Genomic DNA, 26641 nt, shown 5'->3' on the forward strand with positions numbered 1-26641 from the left:
TCAGAAATAGACTTTTTTCATTTTATTTGAAATAATATACAAGAATATAGTGTGCAAAATTGAGGGGCAATATGTTTAAGAAGTGTAATGAACTGAAATCAACTTTACAGCTGTGATTCCTAACCAAAAATACCACTTGGTAAGTAACATGAGAAGCCATGATTGTAGCGCAGAGCGAAAGCAGCAGGGCTGCCGAAGGACTTGCTCTACTGTAGAAGCCGGAGGGGTAAAGTGCAAGTGTTGCACTGCAGTAAGTGCAAAGTCTGCCCCACCACAGAGAAGATGACAGCAGAGATGGAGGGGATGTGGCTGAGGAGACAGGGAGCATGGTTTCAACTGATAACAGCACCATTACAATGACTGTCCCAATGCTAACTGACTGCACCTTAGCCTGGCTTGGGCCCCACTGGGAATCATGGAGCTGTGCTGCCCCCTGGTGCATCCACTCAGCACACGCCCATGGTATCTGAAGCAGGTGGCTCTCAGCTGAGACAATGACACCATCCACCTGCCATGTTAGGTTGTCTCTTGGCACTGGCCAGACTAGAAGCAACTGTGTTTGGCAGAGACACTGGGCCATGTGGTGGCTATTCATGGAAAGGCCAGCTTCTGCTTCATTCCTGATATCGTGGGTACAATACAGATTAATAAGCAGTAAGGAGCTGATGTATAAACAGCAGTTACATATTTTTAAATTCCCCTTCGTACAATTTAAAATAAGACATGTATACACATCTCTCTTTCTACTGTACTTTAGCACCACAGGATATCAATTTTCAAGCCTATATTACCTGATAGACATATATGAAGTTTGGAAGGAAAATAAGGCAATTTGGTTTACAATGTTGATAGTTTTAGCTTACTTAATGCTCTAATGGAGAAAGCAGATCCTCCTCACCCATTAAATCATTACAAAACTCAATGCTCCCAGCATTTTATGGTCACACAAATGTAGGACAAATGGTGAGACCAAGGTCTTCCAAGCTTTTCCGTCCAGAGTCAGTCCTTATGCAGGTACAGAGTCAGTACTGATGCAGGTACAGACTTACAGACAGAAGCATCAGGTTTAGTGCTGTTGAGAGCCCTGTGGAAACAAAGCAGTGAATGCTTACAAAACCCTGTGCAGTGACCCTGTTCACTAAGCTTGGACATTTATGAATTTACTGTGTACTAATGGTTCATGGCTTGAGTATCTGGAAAATGTAAACAAATGAGACCAGCATGCACAGAAACGTGGTAATGTCCCAAATGAAGTGCCCAACATTAGAGAATTTGTGAGGAATGGGTATGTGACTCCGGAGATAAAGTATGCCTTCCATGCATAAAGCCTTGGGTTCACTAACTAAAATTGTATGCCCAAAGCAAGAGGAGGCAAGACCAACGCTTAAGCTTGTCCTGTGACTTTAATGTACATGGCTGCACTCACGCAAACACGTACACATCCACAGAACTTGAGGGTTGTATTACCAGCCTCTAATTCCTGAATTAAGGGGTTGGAAGCAGAGGGATCAAAGTTGAAGGTCATCCTTGCGTACAAAAGCAAGTTTGAGACTACATGAAATCTTGACTCACACACACACATACAGCAAAAAAAGCACAAAACAAATTTCTATATTATAGTTCAACTACTTTGGGTGGCTGACTACTATTTTAAAATAAATCCTTAAGCCATTTAACCTATAAATTATATAGGATTGGCTAAAACACCCTTAATAAGCCTTCTTCCTGTTAACTGTTCAAATCATTTCTTTTTTCTATCATGTATTTTGTGCTACATAATCTAAACCCTGCACATAAAGGATGCTAGTCATGTAAAGAATGATTCTAGGAATGGGGTCTACCAACCAAGACAGCACTGAAACTTCTTTCCCATCCTTCCTACTCACTCAGATTCTTAACCCAGTCTTTTCTGCCAGGAGCAGAAGTCTGCATGGATGTTACTTAAGCCACCAAAACTTAGACTGTCTACTGTAATGAGTTAATGGTGTCCATCTTTGGTTAATATTAGAAGTAGTATACTTTAAACCTTCCTCAGCACTGGGACATTCTTCAGCTAGCTTGCAGTCCTACACAAGTGGTTCCTGATGATAGAAAGGCAAACTCCATTATTAGGATGGACGTATAATGGTGGTGAGATTGTATTTAAAGGCTTTGACACGTCATCACGGGCACAAGGACACACAGCATCCCATCAGGGCAGACTGCTAACACTTACTGAATTGGTTCTTTTCCTTTTCCAGCAGTCGGGATTTAAACGCTTTTGTTCTTCAGCCAAAGCCTTTGCTTCTAATGTATACATCCTCCTTTCCTCGTTCTTCATTTTTTTCCACCTGTCACCAAGGATCACACTTATGGCTCTGCAAAGTAAATATTTACATAATGTAAATTGTCATAAAATGTACAGCAACTGTTGCTACTTCAGGCAGAAATGTAAAAAAAAGGGGGGGGGGGAAGGGAGATCAAGACTCTCAGGGTCATTTCAATAAAACCCTGCCATATGTACCCATTTATCAGAATCTTGGTGGAACATGACAGTATTTACAGTTGTTCTGAAACATCCAAAACTGCCAGACAATCAGCCTTCTCCAAAGGACACCTAGACAGAGTCAGCAGCAAGAGGCATTCAACATCCAAGTGTTGTGCACAGGTACTCAACTGCCCGGGAGAATAAAAGCTTTACCCCCGTGCTATGCACCAGGTAAGAAAGACTGTCTTTGCCTTAGAGTTTATGTCTAAAGACTTCTTTAAAGTACACGTTAGGTCAGATTTGTACAACACATGAAATAATGGATTAAATCCAAAAGGGTAGGAAAGGACACATCACTGTGCAAACTTGAAAATTTCCTAGTCATTCAGATACCAAAATTATTAACATACATTATTAATACACGTTCAGAATATACAGACAGAAATCACTTTCCTTCCACTTGTCCTTAGCAGAGACATGGTGCCACACACCAGACTCCTGAGATAACTGCAATCTCCGTACTTACTGATAAAGGTGTGGGACACAGTGGCCACAACTAACGTGCATTACGTGTATCTGTCTTGTGACGCCCAACACATCAAAGCACCTGAATGTGCTGTATTTTATTAAAAACAACTTACATAGGTTTCTGGTTTAAGACCATGTACAATGGCTGACATAGCTGCCATATGAAGCACAGGAAACAGACACATACCAGTCTCAGCCCCCAGAGTTAGGATGTTTTGCATGGGATGCTGATGTGTGCTTGATGTTTTCTTAGGTTAAACATGGTGGACAGTGTGAGGTGCACTATGATAAAGTCTAAAGTCCATACTCCTTCCCCTCACAAGTTCCAAACTGACTAATGTATACGCCAACTAGCCTAACAGCTCACTAAGTGTGCATTCTGCCCCAACCGAGAACTTCCTTATGCATGGAACAAAGAGCTACATCTGTATTAGGAAAACAATTTCCAAATCCAAAACCTTTTTTTTTTAGTGAATTTAGAAAAGGGTCCATTTGACATCATTTCCTGTTAGATGACTAACGTGTCACTCACTAGAAACAATACAAATGCACAGGACAGTTAAGAATTCTGAGTCATGGGCTGGAGAGATGGCTCAGTGGTTAAGAGCACTGACTGCTCTTCCAGAGGTCCCGAGAAGCAACCACATGGGATCCGATGCCCTCTTCTGCTGTTTCTGAAGACAGTTACAGTGTACTCATGCATAAGATAAATGAATAAATCTTTTAAAAAAAACAAAAAGGGGTTGGGGATTTAGCTCAGTGGTAGAGCGCTTGCCTAGGAAGCGCAAGGCCCTGGGTTCGGTCCCCAGCTCTGAAAAAAAGAACCAAAAAAAAAAAAAAAAAAGAATTCTGAGTCATATGGAGCTATCTTTGATAAGTAGATCCTAAAACAGAGAAACAATTAAGTGGAAACGAGGCATCTACTTCTAGGAGAGTCCTGTCCTCCAAAATTAAAGTAAATCCAGAGTCCTATTGGCACTCCAGTGTTTAGAATGTCTTTTTTTAAAAAAAAAAAAAAACAAACATGAATCAAGATTTTTTTTAAAAGATTTATTAGTTTGTGTATGTAGCACACTGTAGCTGTCCTCAGACACTCTAGAAGAGGGCATCAGATCCCATTACAGATGGCTGTGAGCCACCATGTGGTTGCTGGGAATTGAACTTAGGACCTCTGGAAGAGCAGTGAGTGCTCTTAACCGCTGAGCCATCTCTCCAGCCCTAGAAAGTCTTTTTAATGAGTACCATTTCTAGATGTCAGAGGACATATTTAATAAACAAATACCAGACAGGTGTGAAAAGAGAAACACATGCCACATCTGCCAGGAAGTCTCCAAGTCACCACCACCTGAAGTGGGGTGAGGGGTTGTGGGCTTAAGTCATTCTTAAAATGCTTTTAAATTTTAGAAGTATGTCTTCTGCTAAACTATAATACCTTCCTGACCAGAGACTACTATTCTAATGCAAATTAAAAAAGAGAAAAATTACAGGTCTCACTGTTGAGCCCAGGCTACTCTCAATTCCAGTTCTAAAGAAATAACCAAGTACTAGGACACGGCCATTCTGTACAAATACATTGACTTTTAAAGATGCACTTGGGATGCAAAGCTTCTTTCTAAACTGTAGGATGGTATTTAGAATTTTATTCTTCAAGGGGCTACAGAGATGGCGCAGCAGTTAAGAGCACGGACTGCTCTGCTCTTCCAAAGCACCTGAGTTCATATTCTGGTACCCACATAGTAGCTCACACTGTCTGGTTCGCCAAGATCTGACACCCTACGTGGACAAACATGCAGGCAAGGCACCAATGCACAGAAAAGCAAGTTTAAAAAAAATTACCTTCTTTAAGATATTACAACCTGAACTGAAAATTCAGTTATTGTATAGCATTCTTACGTGTGAGCCCAAGGACAAATGAAATGGTAATTTTGATTCTCAGAAAATTATTAAGATTGCAAGAAGGTACCTTTAGCACGTGAAGTGGAAGACTGAACTCAGTAACAGAGGCTGAAATAGGTAAGGGCTACAGCAACAGGACTGACGTTCTACTGGCTAAGTTTTGACAAATCTTATATAAACTGCAATGCCCCACAGTGAGGCTCATATACAAAATGTACCAAATCTGACCCAAGAAATGTACCTATCTTCTATCAGGTAAATTAAACTTACTGTTTTCAAAAGGAGCCTCTTTTCACTAAGGAACTCTGTATAATCTATGTATTATAAAAGCAATATATAAAAAGTCAATGTAAAAAAAAAAAATGGAAAGAAATCACCCACAGCTACTGAAGAGATTTCTTTTTGTAAGGACAAGTCAGGAATTGTAGGCATTACTATTTACCTGTTATCTTTCCCTGGATACATCTGAGTATATTCAACTCTGTATTTTTTGGCAAAAAGCATGAAGGCATTCATTGGTCTTTTGCACTTATTAGGAGAAGTGGCACTCACAGTCCCTGAGCTGTGGCTTTTGACAGCTTTAGTGTATAAAGAACTAGAGGAGAGCTGTGATGATCCTGGTGAACCACAGCTTTTACTGAATTCAGATCCTGCAAACTCTTGACCAGTACCAGGTCCTCCACAAGACAAAGATGCGCGGCGCTGGCGAGCCATACTACTCAAAACGTAGACTGCGGAAGAGTCCATAGGTGTGAAGTCATAGCTAGAAAATTAACAGGCAAAGTTATATTGCAGCCATAAAGTATCTAAAACAGACATTTAAAAGCCTATCACATGATTGAAAATGTCCCTGCCTCTTACCTGACACACCATTACCAGCACTACTCTAACAGCTTCTCCACTACACTTAGAAGGAAGCCTCATCTTTGTAACTGAAAACATTCTTTTAAAAAGCTAACCTGCAAGCCCCGCAAAAGGAGTCATAACCAGCTGACTCCTACAGACCATACACTCTTCCCTCTTCTAGAGTCACAATGACAAGAGCCAGCTAGAAGAGGGCAGCAGCCATTCAGCCCAGGACTCCTAGCATTTAGGACGCTCAGGCAGATGGATCTCTACACAGAGCAACACAGAAGGTTGAAGGCCAACTTAGGCTAAGATAAGACCTTGTTTCCAAAAGTGGCTGTTGAATGTGCTAACTTAAAACACAGCAATTTGAGAATTTGTATAGATACAAAAGCTGTAATATGTAAAAATCCACCTCTGTACAGTTAGTATCTGAACGCACCCACATCAGTAAAGGCCACATCCTGTTATACAAGTTCAATTTGCATAAGCACCAAAGCACCAAACAAACTAGGCATAGTCCTGTTCTTCAACAAGTCTGGAGTTGGGGGGTCCATTGACCCCTTTAAGAAACAGGACAGCCAAAATATACAGTGCTGTTCATCCAGACAGTGAGTGCCTGGATCCAGAGCCATTTCCTCACCCACATCCCAGTACCTTCTTAATCCCAATGGACAAACTCAAAAGTAATCAAGCATAATCACCATATTAATTAAAATATTAGCTGAAAACCATAACTAATACAGGCCATGTCCTAAAGATGCACCCCAAAAGAATCCTTCTGACTGTATTTTCTTCTCAACACAAAACATCTTACTTGGCTTTTATTCTAAACTTTCTCTAAAACAGAAATTCTGGTATAACATCAAAATAGAAATAATGTGAAACAGGAGATCAGAAAGTCTCTGAAAACTCAGATGCTGAATGAACACAGCAGGTCCCACCATTAACTGCTCACAGTGAAAGTGATTCCTGCTGCTTATCAGCTTCATGCTGTCGTCTCTAAAGGTATCAGATGACATAGTTCTAAGTTGTCACATGATCAATGCTTAGAACTGATATGTCCTGGGGCTGAGAGACGGCTCAGTGGATAAGAGTACTGACTGCTCGTCTAGAGGTCCTGAGTTCAAATCCCAGCAACCACACGGTGGCTCACAGCCTTCTTCTGATGCCCTCTTCTGGTGTCTGAAGGCAGCTACAGTGTACTTATATATAATAAATAAATAAATCTTAAAAAACAAAACAAACAAACAAACAAACAAAAAAACTGGTATGTCCTTAAACTTTCTAAGCTAACGATAAGCTTAAGATAAGCCCGAAATCTAGTAAAATACCAATAGACTTTAGTAAACTAGTTACTAAAATTTGAAAATTCCACCATCTAGTGGCAGAAATCTGTCATCTACTTCTTTGAAGATACAAATTAATGTGGTTTCACAAACTCAGTACCTGTACCCAGGCCTAAGGAGCTAAAGCAGTGACTCTATCCGTAGATAGCTTAAATGTCTTGCTGTGCCCTCTCTGTAAGCACCTGCTCTCACCATGGGACCACCTTTATCCTAGTCCTGCTGGTCCTTAAACACCGTCCATGTGTATGTTCTCCTCTGAAGATTTAGTTACTACTCCTAACTGTGTCTGGCAGGTCCACACAGATCCTAGGGAGGCCAGAGGCCATCGGGCTGCACTTACACAGTTGTGAGCTGCCCAATATGGGTGCTTAGAACAGAACCTGGGTCCTCTGAAGCGCTCTCATCCCTGAGCTATCTTCTACCTGCTTCATCATTACTCTTAAAAGCAGGCTCTACAGTAACGTAGAGCCTATTCATCAAGTCACATGTATTAACTCATTTTAGTCTTTTTAAATTAATCACTATCTAAAACACTCTTTGTTTTAAAAGTTAAAAAAAAAAAAAACTATAGAAAAGCTAATTTACTCTACCTAAGCTTCACAGCTGCCCTTAGTGCAGTCAGCTATGTGCAGGCAGGCAGCCCTGCTCTGGAGCTCATGCTCCTACCAGGCCCAGGGCTTGTTGATCAGCAAACAGACAGACCAAAAGTATTTAAATTACATCGATTAACCCTACAGAGTATGTGACAAGATACAATTTTTACACCTCTCCACTCATGAGTAAACTAACTAGTGCAGAAGAGGGGTCCTGCTGCCACAGCCCAGCTACTCCACAGTCCACGACACTAAGGGCCAAGGTCCTCCGGATGGGTTAGCCTGCACCCACTTAGTGACAGCAACACTAAGAATCGGAAATGAGAGCTTGTTATCTTAGAAAAACAATTTCCCCTTTTCCCTTTAAATAAAAATAAAGTTTTATCCAATGACATAAACTGCACTTATGTCTCATGAGTCTGCCTAGTAAAATCTAGCTTAGCAATACTGATATGGCCTGGGAACAATTCAGTTACGAAGTTATTTACATAATTTTATACTCATTTACAAGAATTTACTTCTTAAGCCAACAAGACGGCTGAGTGGGTAAAGAAGACTTTCTCAGTTGCTCTCTACTGTCTCTCAACCGGACTAGCTACCAGCTTGCTTCTCAGGGCCCTTGCTCCCACTGCTGGAATCACAGGCAGGCTAGTACACCCACCTCGAAATCGAAGGGTTCTGGGGATGCGCAATCTCAGATTGCAAGTGGGCCAATTCTCCAATCCCTTTTAAATTCTTCCACCCTTTAAACGTTATGACTCAGAAATCACTAAGGAATAAACATTAATAGGAAAGAAATGCATCCTTACCTTTTAAATGTATCAAAAACACCTGAATCATCGAAATTAATGGCATCAGGGTGTCCAGGAGGTAGACATACGTCACCAATATGAATCTCACAGCATGGAATGCCGTGCTGTACCACAGTCAAGCTTGGATAAAATGATGACCAGCCTAGAGTGAGACCACAGATAAAGGTGAGCATGACACAAAGCGCCTTTAGAAAAGAACAAGTCTACTTAAGTCTGACACATCAAGTCTCTCACTTTCAAATAAAACCATTACTAACTAAACTAAGCACTCTATTTCAAAAGTCCCCACAACTAGTTTAATTTGGTATTTATAAACCTCTATCAGATAATAACCACTTTAAACGTCTGCAAACACAATTAAGTAATAAACTGTGAGTCACTAAATTATGGCTAACACAGCATTCCGTGATAAAGCTCTAAGAGCAACTCTGGTTTCAGAGCCTACTCGGTAAATATAAACAAAACATGACTACCCAGTCCACCACTCCGCACCTTATGCCTGAGAGGTTACAGTATGCTGCAGAAATGACATCTCATACACGCGGGCCAAGACACTTAAACAAGTATGATTAGAAACATCTACTGAATTTTATTTAGTTTGAAATAAATTCTCAGTATTTTTCTTAACAAAATTAATAAGTTTTCTTTAAAGTTCTTATAAACTCAGGGCCAAAGATGGCTCAGCAGTTAAGAGCACTGGCTAGTCTTCAAGAAATCTGGGGTTCAGTTGGCAGTTCACGGCCAGTTGTTAACTTAAGTACCAAAGGATCTGATATCCATGCAGGCAAAACATGCACACACATGAAAATAACAGTAAAGTTTGTATAAATTCAATTGAAGCCCTACCTTTATTTTTAACATAGAAAGGGTGGTCCAGCTTGCACTCCACAGTAAGCAAGCCATCTTCTACTGTACCAGGATCAAATGTCAACTTCAGTACAGACTCACCGAATGACACACTCTCTTCATGGGATAACAACTTTAGACCATCAGACCCATAGCCCTGAAAGCATATGCGTGGACTAAATAAACTGGAAATGTTCAATTCAACACACAGTGAAACTCCCAATATGTCTTGATTAGAAAAGGTAAATTTAGTCAGTATCTCCAGCTTTAAAGTACTTTCAACCAAGTAGTAAAGAAACACACACATAAATGACCACAGAATATATGTCAGACCGGAATATGCATTTTAACCCAAACATAAGTAATATGAGATTTAATAAACAAAGACTAATTCTAAGATAGACTAAGGAGACACCCTCTGTCTTCCCTTAGTTTGCACAGCAGCAGTACCCTAGTTCTGTCCTTTGCCGATTGCTGGCAGTGTGATGTCTTCCTCCTCACAGCCCTAGTGACTGGAGCACTATTTGTCTTTAAAGCCACTTAGTTTTCTAGAATAAGAGCGTTTAAAGCATGAAACTGCACATAACACCAACCACCCATCTTAGAAGCATAACTGGGAAGTGATACAGTCATGGTTCTATCCACCTCACTAGGCAGTGAGTGTTCACACAGAGTGCAAGGTCCACTTAAACAGGAATCCAAGTAGAGGGTTCCTCTAGATTAACCGTAAGGTTGATCAGTGTGAAATTCTTAGAAGGATTTTAAATGAACCTTGTGAGTGCCCATTTGGATCTCCTCCTCATCACAGCTGGCGGCTCTAGCAAAGTCTTCAACATCTTGCCACTCCTTTTTGCTTTCCTTATGGAAGCACAGTCGTGTGCCTGAAGTGGAATTAGAAAGAAGGGTCAGCCAACATGCCCAGTGTGCTACCCAAGGCAGCTGCAAAACACAAGTCTTCCTTCACCTTTGAGAAAGCAATGCCAAACGGTTGATGGCCAGGAATTGCACCAGCCCAGATCATCATCATCTGACAGGGAGGACATGCAGAAAATTCCTGACTCTGACTCACTGTTTGCCTGTAGAGAGAAAACAGAAACTTCTGTTTTGTTATTTTTTTTTAAAGATCTTTTAATACCTCTTCTAAACTCAAGCTTTCAAATGTTACTTAATTGTAAGCTTAAGGAAAGTAAGCTTTCAATACTGAAGGATGTTTTGAAGTTTTAAATACTGTCATTTCCTAAAAATAGAAATACAGAATCAAACACGTACAATTAATAAACAATGAAATATTTTGTCCATCTGTATGTTCTTCAAAAGAATTTCTTAGATGGGGGAAAGATAATGTTTTCAACCATTATATAAACTTTGTAGAAGCCTGACTTCATGAATAAACTCACCCTTTCATGTCTTACTGGTGTTTCTTCCTTCCAGTGGTCATGAGGGAAGGCTGGTCCGCTCTTTGCAGAGGACACTGGTGGTGGGCGTGCATAGGAATGTAAACTTTTGCTAGTAGCTATGATGTGTACAGGAGATGATCTAAAATAAAGCGGTTTTTACTATCAGTGTAGGTAGGTCCGTAAAGAACATCTTTTTCTCTTGAAAGCAACATAATGCCAATGCTGTTACATATGAGGCATAGTGAAGACAGCCTCTTGAACTTGTCATTAACCCCCTCAATACACACTCACTGGTATATGCTCAAGTGCTCTTTCTTACTGCAGATTCATCACATTTTCTTTAACTTATTAAAAATTCAAAGTGGCAAGGAACTTGGGATTCTCCTGCCCTAAGGGAACCACACCTGGTTCCCATCTCTTTTATTCCAGTACAGAGAAATAGCATATTATTATGAAGTAAATACCCATTTATTTCTTACACTCCGCAAACTCAACAGTGCTAAACTGTCCAGCCATGTGTCCTGGGCAAACAGGAAGTGCCTTAGTAAACTCCTAATAGAAAACAGCCTGCCTTCAATCTTTGTAAGGAGACACTTTTTTGTGTGTTCTAATACAAACGTGTTGAAAAGCAACTACACGGGAACATACAGACAGCCCAGCCACGTTCCCACATGGATCACTTCCACACCTTCTCCTTCCTTTCCTTGGCAAAGTCTCCACTGAGCAGTGCTCTTTCAAGCACAGATGGATCCCAAGAGCACACTAAGTTCAGAGCCCTTGACACCAACCCTCAGTAACTCAGTTAACACCCATAAGTACTCGCACAGATCACTAACAATGATGCAAACAGGGAAGAGAGCAGGGCAACTCTGGTGAGCAGCACTGAAAACACCTCCAAGACTAAAACTGCATCCCCAGAGCAACAGACCTTTCCCATCTCTCTGCATTTATAACCACGCTCTTGTTGGTTTACTTACTTCCCATGAGCCTCCCCTACTCCCTTTCTCTGCAGTACTACAGAGAAAACTCAGGTTTTTATCCTGCACATGCTCGGTAAACACTCTTCTATAGAGCTCTGCCTCAGCCTTTCTATAAACTGTAACTTCAATGTGAAGATGATACTCTGAAAGATAAAGTTTCTTTCCTAGGGAAGGTTATATAGCACTGAACTGAACTGCTCTATCAAGACCAATCTCCTGCAAAACAGACCAAGCATACCTTAACAGGATGCAAGATGCCTCGGCTTTCATATTTGTATCATGCTGTAGCACAGCACTGTACAACTGGGGACCAATACCAAAGCCCAGGGTGCCTCCTACTTGACTAGCATACACTAATCTAATTCTTCCAACAGCGGGAGAATGGGGGTATGTCTCCAAGCCATCGTATTTAGTAAAATGATATCTTAGGTCTCCCTAGGAAGACCTAAGCAAACCGAGACTTTCCATAGTTTCACTGCAGATTAAGCCATTTTCTTGACCTTTGGTCTAGCTATATTAAGTGATTTTATAAGTAGGAGTCTACTTTAAGGTCTTTTCAACTTTTAGATTTATTTCCATTATGTATATGAGGGCTTTGCTAAATGTCTGTTAGTCAGTGCACCATGTGCATGCAAGGTGCCCAAGCAGGTCAGAAGGGGCACCAGATCCCCTGGAACTGCAGTTAACAGACGGCGGTTGTAAACTGCCATGTCGCTGCTACGACTCAAACCTGGGTTGGGTTCTCTAAACATGCTCTTAACCACTCCTACTTTAAGATTAGCAAACCTTAGAATTAGCAAAGATAAACAAGGTTACACACACATTGGGAAAATAACTATAGAACAGAATGAAGCAATGCACAGTTGATAAAAGTTTAAAATACAATGTTTAACTATGGTTCTTAAAACAAATAGAATTATTTCTAAAAGTTTATAAAAATATATCCTGTACACTTAATTTATTTGACTTTTAAACACAAATATTTCATGCTATTTTTCTCATAGTATTATTTGATTTTCAAAACAGTGAAATCATCTTTAATCATTATAAACATCCTAGTTCCGGTGACTTTAAATATTAAAGTAATCATCCATTAAATAGCTACTGCCATTACTGTAAAATTGAGAGATTTCAAAACAGTAACTTTTTGAAATTAAGTTGAAATTTCTTTTTCATTTCTGTGTGTGTGCATAGCCACGGCAGCATGCATGAAATCACAGGACAACTTGCAGGTCTGTTCCTTCAGGCTTAGTGCAAGCTCCTTTATCCAATGAGCTATCTTGCTGGCCCCAATGACACACATTTGAAATGCAAGCATAATCAATGTTCCTACCTGTTATAAAATGAGCACTGCATTAGTGGACTTTGTGGACTAGTGGCAATATTTGCTAACTCTGTTAGCCAGTCCACCTCATCTTCACGGTGAGTATTTTCCGGTATGTCTGAGGTATTCTGGCTCCAAGATGGTCTTGGATATTCTTGATGAGATACATCTGAACTGAGCTGGTATATGGCAGATTGGGTAGGGTCACTTTGAACAGCCTGAAGTTCAGGAAGGTCATCTGGAAATAAGCCCAAGATTATTTTTTAAAAATATTACAGTAAATAATACAGTAACTTCAGTTAGGAATACACATATTTAATTTAAATTTAAATCAGTAATTTGTTGACATAAAAATTTTTCAATTTAAGTAATGCCTGTCCATGAGGATCTAGGAAGCCTGTGATATAAACACAATGGAAGTGAATACAGCAATGACTCACTGCCTGAACCATGTAATTACAAGCGGTCAGCACCTAAACACAAGGTTCAGTTTGTTTTCTATACCTCATGTGGGAATAGTCTATTTCCCAGTGCTATGCTCCTACATGAACAGACTAAGGAAGGACGGGGCATCTGATGTACACATGCGGTTGTGTGTACAGCCTTTACTGACCTGTTTAAATAAGTAACTGCAGTACTGAAGGTTCTCCTGGCAGTGAGTCCAGAGATCGTGTCATCAGGTATCAGTAGGACCACTTGATACACAGCTACTTTTTGTTAAGTTAGGTATCATGATACATGCTTAAAACTCCAGTATTTGGAGGTTCACACTGACAGGCTCCAAGTTTGTAGCATACAAGACCCTGACTCAAAACAACAAAGAAGCAACGAAATTGGATTCTGTTAAGTCTTTTTTCAGTTATTTTATTTAGCTGGGCCTGCTTATGCGGGCCTGTAAGCCAGTATTTAAGAAGCTGATACAGAAAAATTGTGGTTCAATGCCAGCCTGACAACACAGTAAGACCCTAGATCAAAACTGCAAAAGATGGTATTCCCAATCCAGTTCTATTTAGTGCTCTCTTCCCCAGTGTACTAGCCCCAAAGGTAGATCACAGAACCTAGCTCTTCGAAGGAAACATTAGGAAACTACCCAAAATAGTGATATTCTTTAAAGCTGCTATGGGGAGGGGGGAGGAATCTCACTGGACTTTAAAAAACCAGGCACGGTAGTATCGGCTTTTTTTTGTTTGTTTTGTTTTGACAGTCTGAAGCTTTTATTCAGTGGGTCTCTGTGTCTAGAAGGTGTTTGGCCTCTTGGTGGTGAAGTGTGGTTTGTGCTGGCGCCACAACACATGGTGGGGCAACGGGAATTTGATCTTGGAGTCGTGGAACTGCTGACAGCTGCACTCTCTTCCACCGTCATGACCTGGATGGAGTGCGCACGGGCACGGTGTCGGGCACCCATGTCTCAGTAGCACTGTGTGGCTGAGCCGGCAATGCTCAGGTCTGGTACTCTCAGTACAGGCTGTGAGTGCCACTGCTGGAGTCATAGCGCAGCCAGATGCTGAAGTTCTTCACACGCAGGGGTGACTTCTCAAACACCTGCCCGCAAGACACAATTTCCCTGGATGACTTCTTCATCTTCTTCAGCTGTGACACAAAGTACCAGAAGCGGGACTTGGCCAGCACATGGTTGGGCGCAAAGATTCGCATTCGGCACAGTGGCAGTGTGTGGCATTTTGGGGTTGGCAAGCAGCACCCCACCACCTTGTACTCCCGAAGCATGCCCGACGCCTTCATGGTAGTGCGTGCTTGTTCACTGCCACTCACAAAATGGTAGCATAGCTTTTTAATACCAATACTCAAGACGCAGAGGTAGGTGGATCTCTGAGATCCAGGCCAGCCTTGTCTGCATAGTTAGGACAACCAGAGCTACATAACAGAGACCCTGCCTCAAAACAAGAAAATACAAAAAACAAAACCAAACAAACCAACAAAAGTAACAGGAATCCCCTAGAAAAAGCCCTCACACACATCCACATGCTCTACAGATCTGCAGGGTCCCTTAAATATTCAAGTCAGGAAAAACTCTTCTAAGGGCTGGGGAGATGACTCAGCAGTTAAGAGAACCAGCAGCTCTTCCAGAGAGGACCAGGTTCAATTCCAAGCATCTGCATGAAGGGTAAGATCGGTCTGTATTTCAGGCCCAGATCTAATACCCTCCTGTGGTTTCTGTAGGCACCAAGAACATATTTAGGCAAATATGTTCACAGACATATTTAGGCAAAACACGTAAGATAAAATAAAAAAGAAAAACTTTTAAAATTACAAATATTACCATTGAAAGAAAATTCTTGGGGTTGGGGATTTAGCTCAGTGGTAGAGCACTTGCCTAGCAAGCGCAAGGCCCTGGGTTCAGTCCCCAGCTCCAGAAAAAAAAAAAAGAAAAAAGAAAAAATTCTTCATAAAGTTGTGCTATCACCTCCTTTGGATCTTCTACTGGAAAAGTGGAATCTAATCTCAAATAATCTTTTCAGCTGTGTGTTCTAGAATAAAAATGTTCTGTACTATCTCTCTGTGAACATTAATGATTTTGCTTTATGCTATGTAGTAGTGACCATGCTTTACCACATGTTTTTTTATTTATCCCCCTAACCCCTCCCCCTCCCCCTTCTATATGAGTGTTCCCCTCCCCATCCCCCCAATTACCGCCCTCCCCACAACAATTACATTCTTACCACATGTTTTTTTTTTTTTTTTTAAGATTTATTTATTTATTATATATAAGTACACGCTGTAGCTGTCTTCAGATACACCAGAAGAGGGCATCGGATCTCTTTACAGATGGTTGTGAGCCACCATGTGGTTGCTGGGAATTGAACTCATAACCTCTGGAAGAGCTGTCGGGTGCTCTTAACCGCTGAGCCATCTCTCCAGCCCATTACCACATGTTTTTAATGACGCCAGTCTATAATGTTTTCTTTCCACAGGACAGTGAATACAACAGGAAAAAAAACAAAAAAAACCCAAAAAACCTCGAACATCCCCAAACCTTTCCTGCTCAACTAAGTATCCACATAAACCATTCTAGAGTAGACCCTAAAACTAAAGTATCTTAGTAAAAAGTAGTAACTCAGGCTATCCACTCATTCTTAGTCCCGACTATACAGTATCCACTTCATTGAAAAAAGGAGTAATAAAGCACACCAACTACATTCAAAAGGCCAATCTCCAGGCCCCTGTAACTGTTTCCCTTACCTCACTGTCAACACCCTGCCTTAAAATGCATCCTTTCTTCATTATGAAACAAACGTTTCCAGATTCAGAAAATAAACTACTTTTTAAATGAAGCCCGGGTGGATAGGTGGGGCAAACTCCCTGGCCTGATTTCCTCTGGGCATTTGATAGAACAATGCACAACCAACCATTGCCAAAAGCATTGCTCCTTGATCAATAGTAACCACTACTCAAAACATATAAGGATCCAGAAAATATAAGGTATTTAAAGTTATACAGTATGTCCTGACACCTTTAGGACCTCCAAATTCCAACCACAAAGTACCACCATTATTTGTAAAGTCAAAGTAGTCAACTGCCACACCCTCTCAGTTTCTACGAACGTTTAAGGCAACTACAAAGGGTGGTGAAAAACTGGGCAAGCCAAAGGCCCTCATTAACTCTACTCTAGAACAGTAATGTACAAGCAATTCAACTCAAATCATTCCTCAGTAAACCTAGACACACTACTGACATCTCTCTGGAGTAGCGCATCAGAAATAATCACTACCAATGTCTGATCCTCCGATTTGATGGGTACCATCATTTCCATAGCAGTCATGAGAGCTCACTAAGAAGGTGGGAGCATGGAATAGTTTGCTCTTGATACACAAAATAAAACTATTTACTTCAACAAATTTTAAATCTGTTGTGAGTACCCAGGTAGCTCACAGTGTTTTCAGTATTCCTCCTCAGACTTTTTCAGACTTCCTCCTTGATGCGGAACAGCAATAGGACTCGAGTTTGGAGCTTTACCACTCGCACAAAAACTAGACAGCAGGACAAGACCTGTCTGTCTGCAACTGAAGGGAGTGGGGTGGTGAAGTAAGAGCACTCTGGGGGATCTTGCTAGCTAGCCAGTCTCAGCTGGTGAGCTCTTAAGGTCACTGAGTGAACAAACGGTGGACAGTGACAGAGGAAGATCCAATACAAACCCCTGACTCCACAGCATTCACATGTGGGCAGTGTATGGATATGTGTGCACATGCTACACCTACACACACACACAGTAAAAGAGAAAGAGGGTTAAAAAGCCCGATTACACAAGCTCTTTACATACTTTTTTTAGGCAGACAATTAATCTGAGTCTAAGTGAGAATTTTAAATAACTTCATTTTGCTTACCAAGCTCCATGTGTTCATCACAGGAGTTGTATCCTGGAGAGGACGGCACATTCTCATTACACTGCAGCAACTCCAATGAGTCACTCACTCCTGTAGCTCTCTCGTCCATCACCAGCAGGAGTCTCTGTACTGCATGAGGCCTCTGGTTCGTCTTCACTTCCCACACCATATTATGGTGCTCCGACTGGAAATGAAAAGACAGTGTCATGTGATCTGCACAGTGCGAATATAAAGTCAGTCAGTAGGTCAGCACTATGATTCAAACTAACCACACACTGTCACTTTATTTTGTCAACTCCTCCAGGAAAACTGCACAACTGTGCTCAAACTGAACCATACACAAATCTCATAGGATTAACATTGTTAATTCAGAATCTTTCCCCCTTATAGTTAACAGAATTATACATGCTTTCATTTTTCTGAACTAGTAACTCTTCATATACAAGTACTAGGACTAACAATTCATATTTCAGAAATCAAAAGAAAATTAAGCCCAACCAACTTCCCTGAAGGAAAAAAGGCTCAAGGATCTGGGGGTAGTGACACACACCTTTAATTCCAAAACTCAATGGGAAGAGGCAGGCAGATTTCTGAGTTCAAGGTCAGTATGCTTAACTTAATAAATTCCAGGCCAACCATGTATAGTGAGACCCTGTCTTTAAAAAGGAAAGGGAAAAAAAGAAAAAAACAAAAACAAAAAAACCAACCAACCAACAAACCCCAAGGAATAATCCAATTCTTCTACTTTTAAAGTCTTGTTTTTGTTTCCTCATATTGTGAAACTGAGCAATTTTAACATACTTAAAATTATATTCTATGAACATTTAAGAGTTTCTGAATCTTACAATAGTATATTATACTTCTTATAAGAAATTAAAATGCTGGGGTTGGGGATTTAGCTCAGTGGTAGAGCGCTTGCCTAGGAAGCGCAAGGCCCTGGGTTCAGTCCCCAGCTCCGAAAAAAAAGAACCAAAAAAAAAGAACCAAAAAAAAAATAATAATAATAATAAATTAAAATGCTTTTAAATTTTCTTCAGATTTGGGACTTAGCCATGAAAAAAAAAAAGGTATGTCATTCTAAGCCAGGCAAGGTAGCATACACCTTTTGTCTCAACATTCAGGAAAAGAGGCAGGTGGATCTCTGAGGCCAGCCTGGTCTACAAAACTCCAGAACAGCTAGGGCTACAGAGAAGCCATGTCTCCCAAAAAAAAAAAAAAAAAAAAAAAAAAAGGAGGGAGGTGCATTCTATATTAACTATTATTTCCAGAAAGTTGCATTAAAGAAAAAACTATAGTAAATTTAGCTAAAAAATTACTAAAACTACCTTCAAATCAAAACCAGTGCCACTAAAAATTCCTTTTCTTCCAAAGAAAGAAAATTTGAGTCACATTGGAGATAAATTTCAGCTTTAATTCCCAGCTAACTTCCTTTATGGAGATTCTTTGTTGAAAACCTTGGCCCAGTCATCACAAGGCAGTACAGATTAACACACCACTCCTCAGCGGAGTCCGGATGTGACTGTCTCTGTCACACTCTCAGCCTTGACACCTGTATTAGTATCTACCATACCACCTGGAGTCACAGCACGGGGACACTCACTCCTCAGGCCCTACTCCAAATTTTATTTTTGGAAATTATAAGAAACACAAACCAAATCTTGATTTTTCAACAATCTGTAGTTCTTTCCCTCAAAATAGTAATTCTTGAAAGGCACAGTGGGAGGAGACAACCAACTCCAAGAAGCTGTCCTGTGACCCCACAGCGCACCTTGCTATATGATAGGAATTAGTGTTTTAACAAATGACCCTTACCCTGGGCACTGTTAAGACATGTTACAGTGTGGCAGAAAGATGCTTAGACAGAAGTAAATATGGCTTTTGATTAGTTTAGTTTATTTTACGAACCAAGTAACTGAACTTGTGGCTAAGTCAGTAACAAATTCAGGGCTATAAAACATGCCCTACTTTATCTGAATAGTCCTTAAAGTGAATGAAAAAGTTTTAAAATATAAGTTTTTAAGCCCAAGATTGTACAGTGAAAAAGACATGTTGTGGGGGCTGTTAATGTCCTAAATGACGCTAGTCACTGAAAATGACCATACAGCTCTCTTGTTTGGGAAGCTTCTTCCTGGAAAATCCAACAAGCCAACCGTACCTTGGAACAGAGACGGGGCATGCTCTCTATCTATCTCTTAGGTGCTTACGACTACACCTCAAAGTCTGAAGTATTTTAAAAAATGTTTTTGTTTTGTTACTGATTACTACAACATTCTAATTCATCAGTGTTAGCCCACAGTTACACCAACACTGTTGGGATGTAATTTCCCATAAATGTTATGGCCAGATTAAATGTGACTTCTCAACTATTAAGTCATGCTTTCTGTATCTCTTTACCCAATCCGAGAAACACTGAGCAAATTCAGTCAGTGATTCTCACTCAACTCTCTGCAACACAGAGTCACACAGATGCTAAAAACAAATGATACCCAAGTCCTACCTCCTGAGGAAATGATTTGTTTGTACCAAAACCCTGTTTAGCAGTTTTTAATGGTTTTCAAAAACCCAAGTGTGCTGAGCTAAGAATTGCTGAAATTAAAAAAAAAAAAAAAAAAAAAAAGACGGTTAACGAGCAGGGGTAATGTAGATCCCATGGAGACAACCTGCTGGTTGTGTCTGACTAGGGTTCAGTCCTCAGCACAAGACACGAGGTACTGCAATAGCTCCAACAGTGAAGTGAACCAGAACCCAGGCACCTAGGCTTTAGGGGAACAAGCTTTAGTACAGAATGAGGCTTAGCTGTCAATGGAGAAAAGGTAGGAGTCCCAACAAGAAAATCAGCAGGCAGACCTGGTAAGTGCTTCAGACAGGGAAACCAGTATCACCAGGAAGTAGGAAGGCCTTGAGCCCTGTGCTCATGGACAGATACTAAAGCTGTAAAGTGAGGTACAGTAAGTCCTAATCCTAATGGAAGGCAATGAGAGAGACAAGGGTATGGACTAAAAGCCAGGTTTGTAATAGGCTAAATGCTCTGAACAATCCATTTTAGTATCTTGCCTTGTTTGTAAAATTAAAAAGTACATACTTCAATGGTTGTCATAAAAACTCATTTCAAATACTAACACAAATTACATCTTCAATGTGGAATGGTTGGCGTTATTAACAATTACCAGACATGGACCGGAGATCTGATGTAAGTGAAACTACAAACAGCTTCTTTCAATCTGTACAAATCACATCACAGCACTATGTGAAAAGACAAGGTGTGTACCACATGCTGGTTTTGTTTTGTTGTCTTTTAAAGAGCACTCATCGTCAATTTCTGCCTAAGCCAACTGCTTCCAGGTCCTTTGCAAGCTCTTATAAAAGGCACGGTCGAAACAATACAGACTCCTTACCTAGTAACTCCTAAGACACAGAAACTAGTCATTCTTTCCAAGTTCTCTCAAACAGCTAATACTCGGTTTGGATCACACAGATTTAACTTATCTTACAGAAACCTGGAGACCCCCACTTCACTGTCACGTTCAGTCACAGGATCCCGCCTGAAGCTGTCTGGTTTCTCTCCCCCTGCAGAGAGTGAGCTTTGGTTTTGTCATTCTTCCCAACTAGGTCTTCCCCTCTCCCAACCAACAGGCTGCAGTGCTGACATTCATCATATACAATATAACAACTTAGAATTCCAGCACTTGCCCTACCTATATTTCCACAACATAACTGTGTGGGGGGTGGACCCCTAACTTTAATTTTAAAGCAGAACTATCTACAATTAGGCCAAGTGAATACGTACAGTTTTTGGACATAGGCACTTCCCACTATTTATGGTGAATCTGGTTTTGGCGTAGGTTTTGCTAAAGTAAAGGTTTTTAATTTTGTATGTTTTAGGTCATTGCTTTGTTTTATCTATAAAGTTTTGATTTTTAATGTTTTTATTTCCTATACAGGAAAAGAAAGTCTAAACTTGAAGACAAAGAGCTCATGTTTTACTCTTCTGGTTGTATAATCTGTGACCAGTAATTTATCTTCAAAGTCATACTGCTACTTGTCTCACAGGGCCAGTGTAAGAATGAAAACACAACTGTTGGTCTGTGTCTTCCTTCAATCCACGTTGTGGAAAGCAAGCCCTCAGAAAATATAAAGACACACCACTTTAATCTTTCTTCGACAACAGTCCCAGAGGTGATAGCGTTCTGATAAACAAACTCAGTCCTCAACACCTCCTGCGAGGGCTAACCCTATTGTTCATTCATGCTGTATACACTACTCTGGTATTAGAACAAGCAGCAGGATTTGCCTTGTACCTAAGTTTAAGTACCTCTAGTTGTACTTAAAATTCCATGTTCAAATATTCAAAATGTGTTCAAATATTCAAAATGTAATGTTTTGTTATAACCTTTCAGAAGAGAGTATCCACAATCTCTTAAGAGAGAACACAAGATAACAGAGAAAGTGGCTCTTCAACGCCTGCCTGCCTGCCTGCCTGCCTGCCTGCCTCCTGCCTGCCTGCCTGCCTGCCTGCCTGCCTGCCTGCCTGCCTGCCTGCCTGCCTGCCTCCTGCCTGCCTGCCTGCCTGCCTGCTGCCTGCCTGCCTGCCTGCCTGCCTGCCTGCCTGTCTCCTGCCTGCCTGCCTGCCTGCCTGCCTCCTGCCTGCCTGCCTGCCTGCCTGCCTGCCTGTCTCCTGCCTGCCTGCCTGCCTGCCTGCCTGCCTGCCTGTCTCCTGCCTGCCTGCCTGCCTGCCTGCCTGTCTCCTGCCTGTCTCCTGCCTGCCTGCCTGCCTGCCTGCCTGCCTGCCTGCCTGCCTGCCTGCCTGCCTGCCTGTCTCCTGCCTGCCTGCCTGCCTGTCTCCTGCCTGCCTGTCTCCTGCCTGCCTGCCTGCCTGCCTGTCTCCTGCCTGCCTGTCTCCTGCCTGCCTGCCTGCCTGCCTGCCTGCCTGCCTGTCTCCTGCCTGCCTGTCTCCTGCCTGCCTGCCTCCTGCCTGCCTGCCTGCCTGCCTGCCTGCCTCCAGCGCACTGATACATACTTCCTTACACCTCAGTTACTGTAAACAGCCTTGTGAACATTATGAATGAGGAATGCAGGGCTCTGACCACTGAATGGGACCATTTTTCTTCTAAAGAAATGAGGAGAAAAAAATTAAATAAACATTTAGCTCAAAATATGTTAAAGACTCTAGCTTTCAAGAGTTTCTAGGCCAGGGGGGTGGTGGTGGTCCTGGCAGAGGCAGGCGGGTCTCTGCGTTCAAGGACAGCCTGGTCTACAGAGTGAGTTCCATTAACATTATCAGGGCTCCACAGACAAACTCTGTCTAAAAAACAAACACACAAAAAGTTTGTTTTCTAGATTCCTACCTCTGTTCAGTGATCCTTACCAACTTTGTGAAAGGCCCTCTTGAACCTCCATGGACTTCCATATGCCATCCACACTATTTGTTTAAATTGTTTTCATAGAGGAGGTAAAGACAAGGCAATGTACCATAAATATATAACTCTGACAAGAGGAACTTAAGTACTCAAAATGAGTTACAAAAACAAGCTACAAAAGGCACTAAATCCATCAAATATCACTTAATATTTAATAAAACATTAAGTAACTATATATTACAGTCAACTTTCCATATCAAAAGCAATCAGAAGACTTTACTGCAATTCTTTTAGAATACCTTCACATATTTTAAATGTCTCTTCTCTAACAAGTGTTTCTGCTACTCTAGCATGCACTGAGTATGAAAACAAGAAGCCACATCGTGGGTTTGGTGAACTACACCACTATAGCTTACCACTTACTGCTTAGTACCACCTCTGTGCTTTGGAACAGTCTAACCACTGATACCTATTTCTTTATTTGTCAAGAAAACTAAAACCTATCCACTCCTCAAAATTGTTAAGATACATCTCACATCCTCCTTTGCTGAACATTACAAATCACATTTCTAAGAACATTATTTTCATGTTCAGTCAGCATGAATCACTAATAGAGACGTAGCTTTCCATGAACAGTCTGTCAAGTCAAGCAATATTTAAGGCAAGTCATTCTCAAGATTCAAGGGATAGTCAAATCTCTTTCAAGGGCTCCAGTTCAACTCCTAGCACCAATATCAGCTAACTATGGTCTGTTAGCTTCAGTTTCAGTCGGTAGCTCCCACTACCTCTTCTGGTCTCCCTGGGTACTGCAGGCATGTACTGTAGAGACAGACAAGAAGGCAAAAACACTCACACACATAAAATAAAAAGTAAATCAATCTTGAAGTCATTTTATAAGAACTTGAAATCATCTAAAGTTAATATGAAAACTATTTTCCTAAACTTAATTATAATCCTAAACAATGTCATAAACATTCTTACAACAACCCGTGACACAGCCTTTTTTCCTTTTTTGTTCAGACATGGTGGCAAACTTAACCTTAGCACTGGAGAAGCAGAGGCAGGAAGATCACTATGAACTCTGGCCCAGCCTGGTCTACAGAGTGAGTTACAGGTCACCTAGGGCTGCAGAGAGATGATACCCTGTCTAAAAAACAAAACCCCAAATAAGCAAGGGAGCATCTAGGGCTGCATTAATGACTTTGTATTCTCAATGATAGCTAGGGTTGGAGGACTAACAGGAATTCACAGACAGCCTGGCTGAGACCTCAGAATCTTCAGGACAGGCAGTCTATGCCATCTGTCTTAACACACACACACACACACACACACACACACACACACACACACACGCAAAACTGTAAAAACATTGCCCCAACAGTTGGGAATCTTTAAATTTCACTTTTTTTCAAGTAGCACTGCTGATCTGGAACTCAGTGTGTGGCCAAGGTCATGACCCACTCTTTTGCTTGTACTCCCAAGTGCTCAATATAGACAGGTATGGCTAAAAAAGTTTCTAACGTCCATAATAAAAATGTAATATAAATTATGACTGGGAGTAAAGTAAATGCGGATCAAAATAGGAAAAATTACTGACTTTGGGCAGTTATTATTAAAATGTTTCAAATTCCCTTAATTATGTGGATATACAGGTATTTGTCCCTTTAGGGATTTGTTTTCCCCTTCTTGTACTAATGTGAAATTTAAAACGCACAAAACATAGTTTTGTTAATAGGGAACAACTTAAGATAACTTGTGAGAGCACTGACATCTTTATTTCCAACCCGCACACAGACACACAGACCAGACTGTGATGCACACAAAGAGCCTTCAGGCCCAGAATCTAAGTTCATGCCATATGCCTGCTTCCCTGGACACCGGGAGAGTAAGATTCTACAGATAAAATACAGCAGACACAATCTAATGGTATACTGTTTGCGAGTGGACAAACTGCCGTGCAAGTACAACTGAGAAGTTATGACAGAAACACTAAGAAAGCGTCCTTTTATTTAAGTCAGGGAAATGAGTAAAGAGCTTTCTGAGGAAAAGGCAACTAGGTTTATAAAACTAAGCTGGGAGCTACAATATAAAATGAAATTTAAAATGATTCTGAAATTTACTAGTCAAGTTGAAGGAATGTTTAAATATCCATTTCTTCTTCAAAAGCCTAAGGTAACGCAAAAACTTGTCTTTTCTTTTCTTTAATGTAACTCAATTTCTCCCAATACTCTGAAGTTTGACAACGCTGGGATTAAAGGGAGAGGTGAAACACCGGAACCAAAACACAAAACCACAGCTGGAAATCACTGCTGTAGTAAGCCTACTTAAGTATTTACATTGTTAAAATCATTCTAATTCTTAAACCGTAACTCATCCTAAAGCCCCTCTCCCAGAGGATAAAGCTCCCTTAAGCTCTACAGAGTCCCAGCAGCAGGTACATAGTGCCCGGAACCGTGTCCCGCCCAGCTGTCAGTGTTTTCAACCCGACTCCAACTGAGAAGTCCCAGAGAGTTGACTCGAGCGCTCAGCGTCCGCAGCCCGCTAGAGCGAGGCTACAGAACCCGGCTTCGCCCCAACTCCTTTTTGTTTTGTTTAAATCTGCCTGCAGAGGGAGGAGCCTGGCCTCGCCCGCGGGCCTCGTCGCCGGGTCAGGCAGAGCAGCGCCTCTCGGAGCTGGCCAAGTCCACCCCCACCTCTTTCGCCATTCATCGCCTCCTCCCCTCCCCCCATCATGTGACCACAGCCTGGACGCCAGGCTTGTTTTTCCCCCTTGGCGCAGCCCCACCGCGCAGGCGCCTCGGAGCCCATTCATTCGAACTGCGTAACAATGAGCCCCGGGCCCGACGGCTCCGCGAGCTCCCCCGCCCGGCCCGGGCCCCAGAGGCAGCTTCGCCTCACTGGAGCCCCCAGCCCGCTCGGGCTCGCGGCCGGCATCCGCCCCTCGGCCCCGCAGCTGGGAGTGGCGAGTCAAACTTTCCGGAGCCCTCCGGAACGCCAGGCCCCTCCCCTGCCCCGGCCCCTTCCCCGCCAGCCCCCACCGCGAGCGCGACCGAGTCCGGAGCTCCGCCACCCCCACCGCTCCGAATCCTGAGCGCCGCGGCCGTCCAGCCCGGAAAGCTCCCGGGAGGCCCGGACGGCGGGCTCCCCGCAGGGAATACAGTGCCCAGCGTCCCAAGGGTCACCGCTCGAGCGGCTGCTGCCCGGCCCCGATGCTCCAGCCCCTCCCTTACCCACCCCCACCCCTCCGAAACCCAGCGACCACACAGAGTCAGGACGCCGGCCGTCGGTCGCGACAGCGTCGCCAGCAGCTTGCCTGCGCGCTCCCCGACGGCCGCCCACCTCCCTGGTGCGCGCCACGACTACCACCGCCGCGTTTACTTCTCAGCCGAAACTTTCCTACTTACCAAACCCGTCGCCATTACCAAGTCTTTCAAGCTTCGTCTTCCCCCTCCCCTGGAGCCCCCGGGGGCTGAGCCTTCGTCCACCGTTTTCGTCTTTAATTGGTCTGAAGAACTGCCACTCTAAGGTTCCGCTTTTCCATTGGGTAGTGCCCTGGTCCGTCTCGGTGGGCGGGCATGTATTGACTTTTCTGTTGTGTTTACTGGAGAAGGTGACTTGTCAATCACTACAGAAAGCGCTTTGGATTGGATTGCTGCCGAGACTCTGGGGAAGGGAGCCAAACTTTGCTATCGAAATGGATTGTGGGTTAGTAGTCTCAGCCTTGCTCCTTAGCTGAGGAAATTACCTGGGGGAGGAGCTGACAGAACTACATATCCCAAAAGTACGCTCACAACGCAGTCTTGATAGTAAACAGAGTCATAGGGACACGTGTATCAGCTCGTTTGTTTTGGTGTCTGAGACAAAAGGGAGGGGGCGGAGGAAAGGAGTGTTTTAAAGCCAGGGCCA

The 26641-nt window shown here is 42.2% G+C and overlaps 2 protein-coding genes and 1 pseudogene across 5 annotated transcripts in view; 1 reads left to right on the forward strand and 2 right to left on the reverse strand.

Annotated features, from left to right (window-relative positions):
* The window catches only part of Cog5 (component of oligomeric golgi complex 5), a 310546-nt gene extending 288013 nt beyond the window's left edge, over positions 1-22533 (forward strand). Inside the window, exons 22-23 of one of the 3 annotated variants that reach the window (XM_087553191.1) lie at positions 2515-2698; positions 21320-22533. In XM_087553191.1, the coding sequence (XP_087409317.1) occupies positions 2515-2671 (157 nt within the window). In that variant the 3' untranslated portion in view covers positions 2672-2698; positions 21320-22533. Of the gene's footprint in view, positions 1-2514; positions 3843-14242; positions 15282-21319 lie in introns of those variants that run through there. The other 2 variants (XM_087553193.1, XM_087553190.1) reach the window with 2 other exon arrangements.
* On the reverse strand, positions 1-26170 carry Hbp1 (HMG-box transcription factor 1). The gene is given in 11 exon segments (NM_013221.2): positions 1-1084; positions 2216-2357; positions 5334-5654; positions 8489-8633; positions 9338-9494; positions 10109-10218; positions 10302-10413; positions 10735-10873; positions 13048-13276; positions 17379-17562; positions 26140-26170. Coding segments are annotated over 11 exon segments (1572 nt in total). The 5' UTR covers positions 26155-26170; the 3' UTR covers positions 1-1066.
* Positions 14274-14778, reverse strand: LOC148005185 (large ribosomal subunit protein eL20 pseudogene; annotated as a pseudogene). Its single transcript, XR_015622981.1, has one exon. The product of XR_015622981.1 is annotated as a large ribosomal subunit protein eL20 pseudogene (transcript).
* Positions 26171-26641: the final 471 nt, after the last annotated feature.

This window comes from Rattus norvegicus, chromosome 6 (genome assembly GCF_021556685.1).
Source record: "Rattus norvegicus strain SHRSP/BbbUtx chromosome 6, alternate assembly SHRSP_T2T, whole genome shotgun sequence".
Taxonomy (NCBI): domain Eukaryota; kingdom Metazoa; phylum Chordata; class Mammalia; order Rodentia; family Muridae; genus Rattus; species Rattus norvegicus.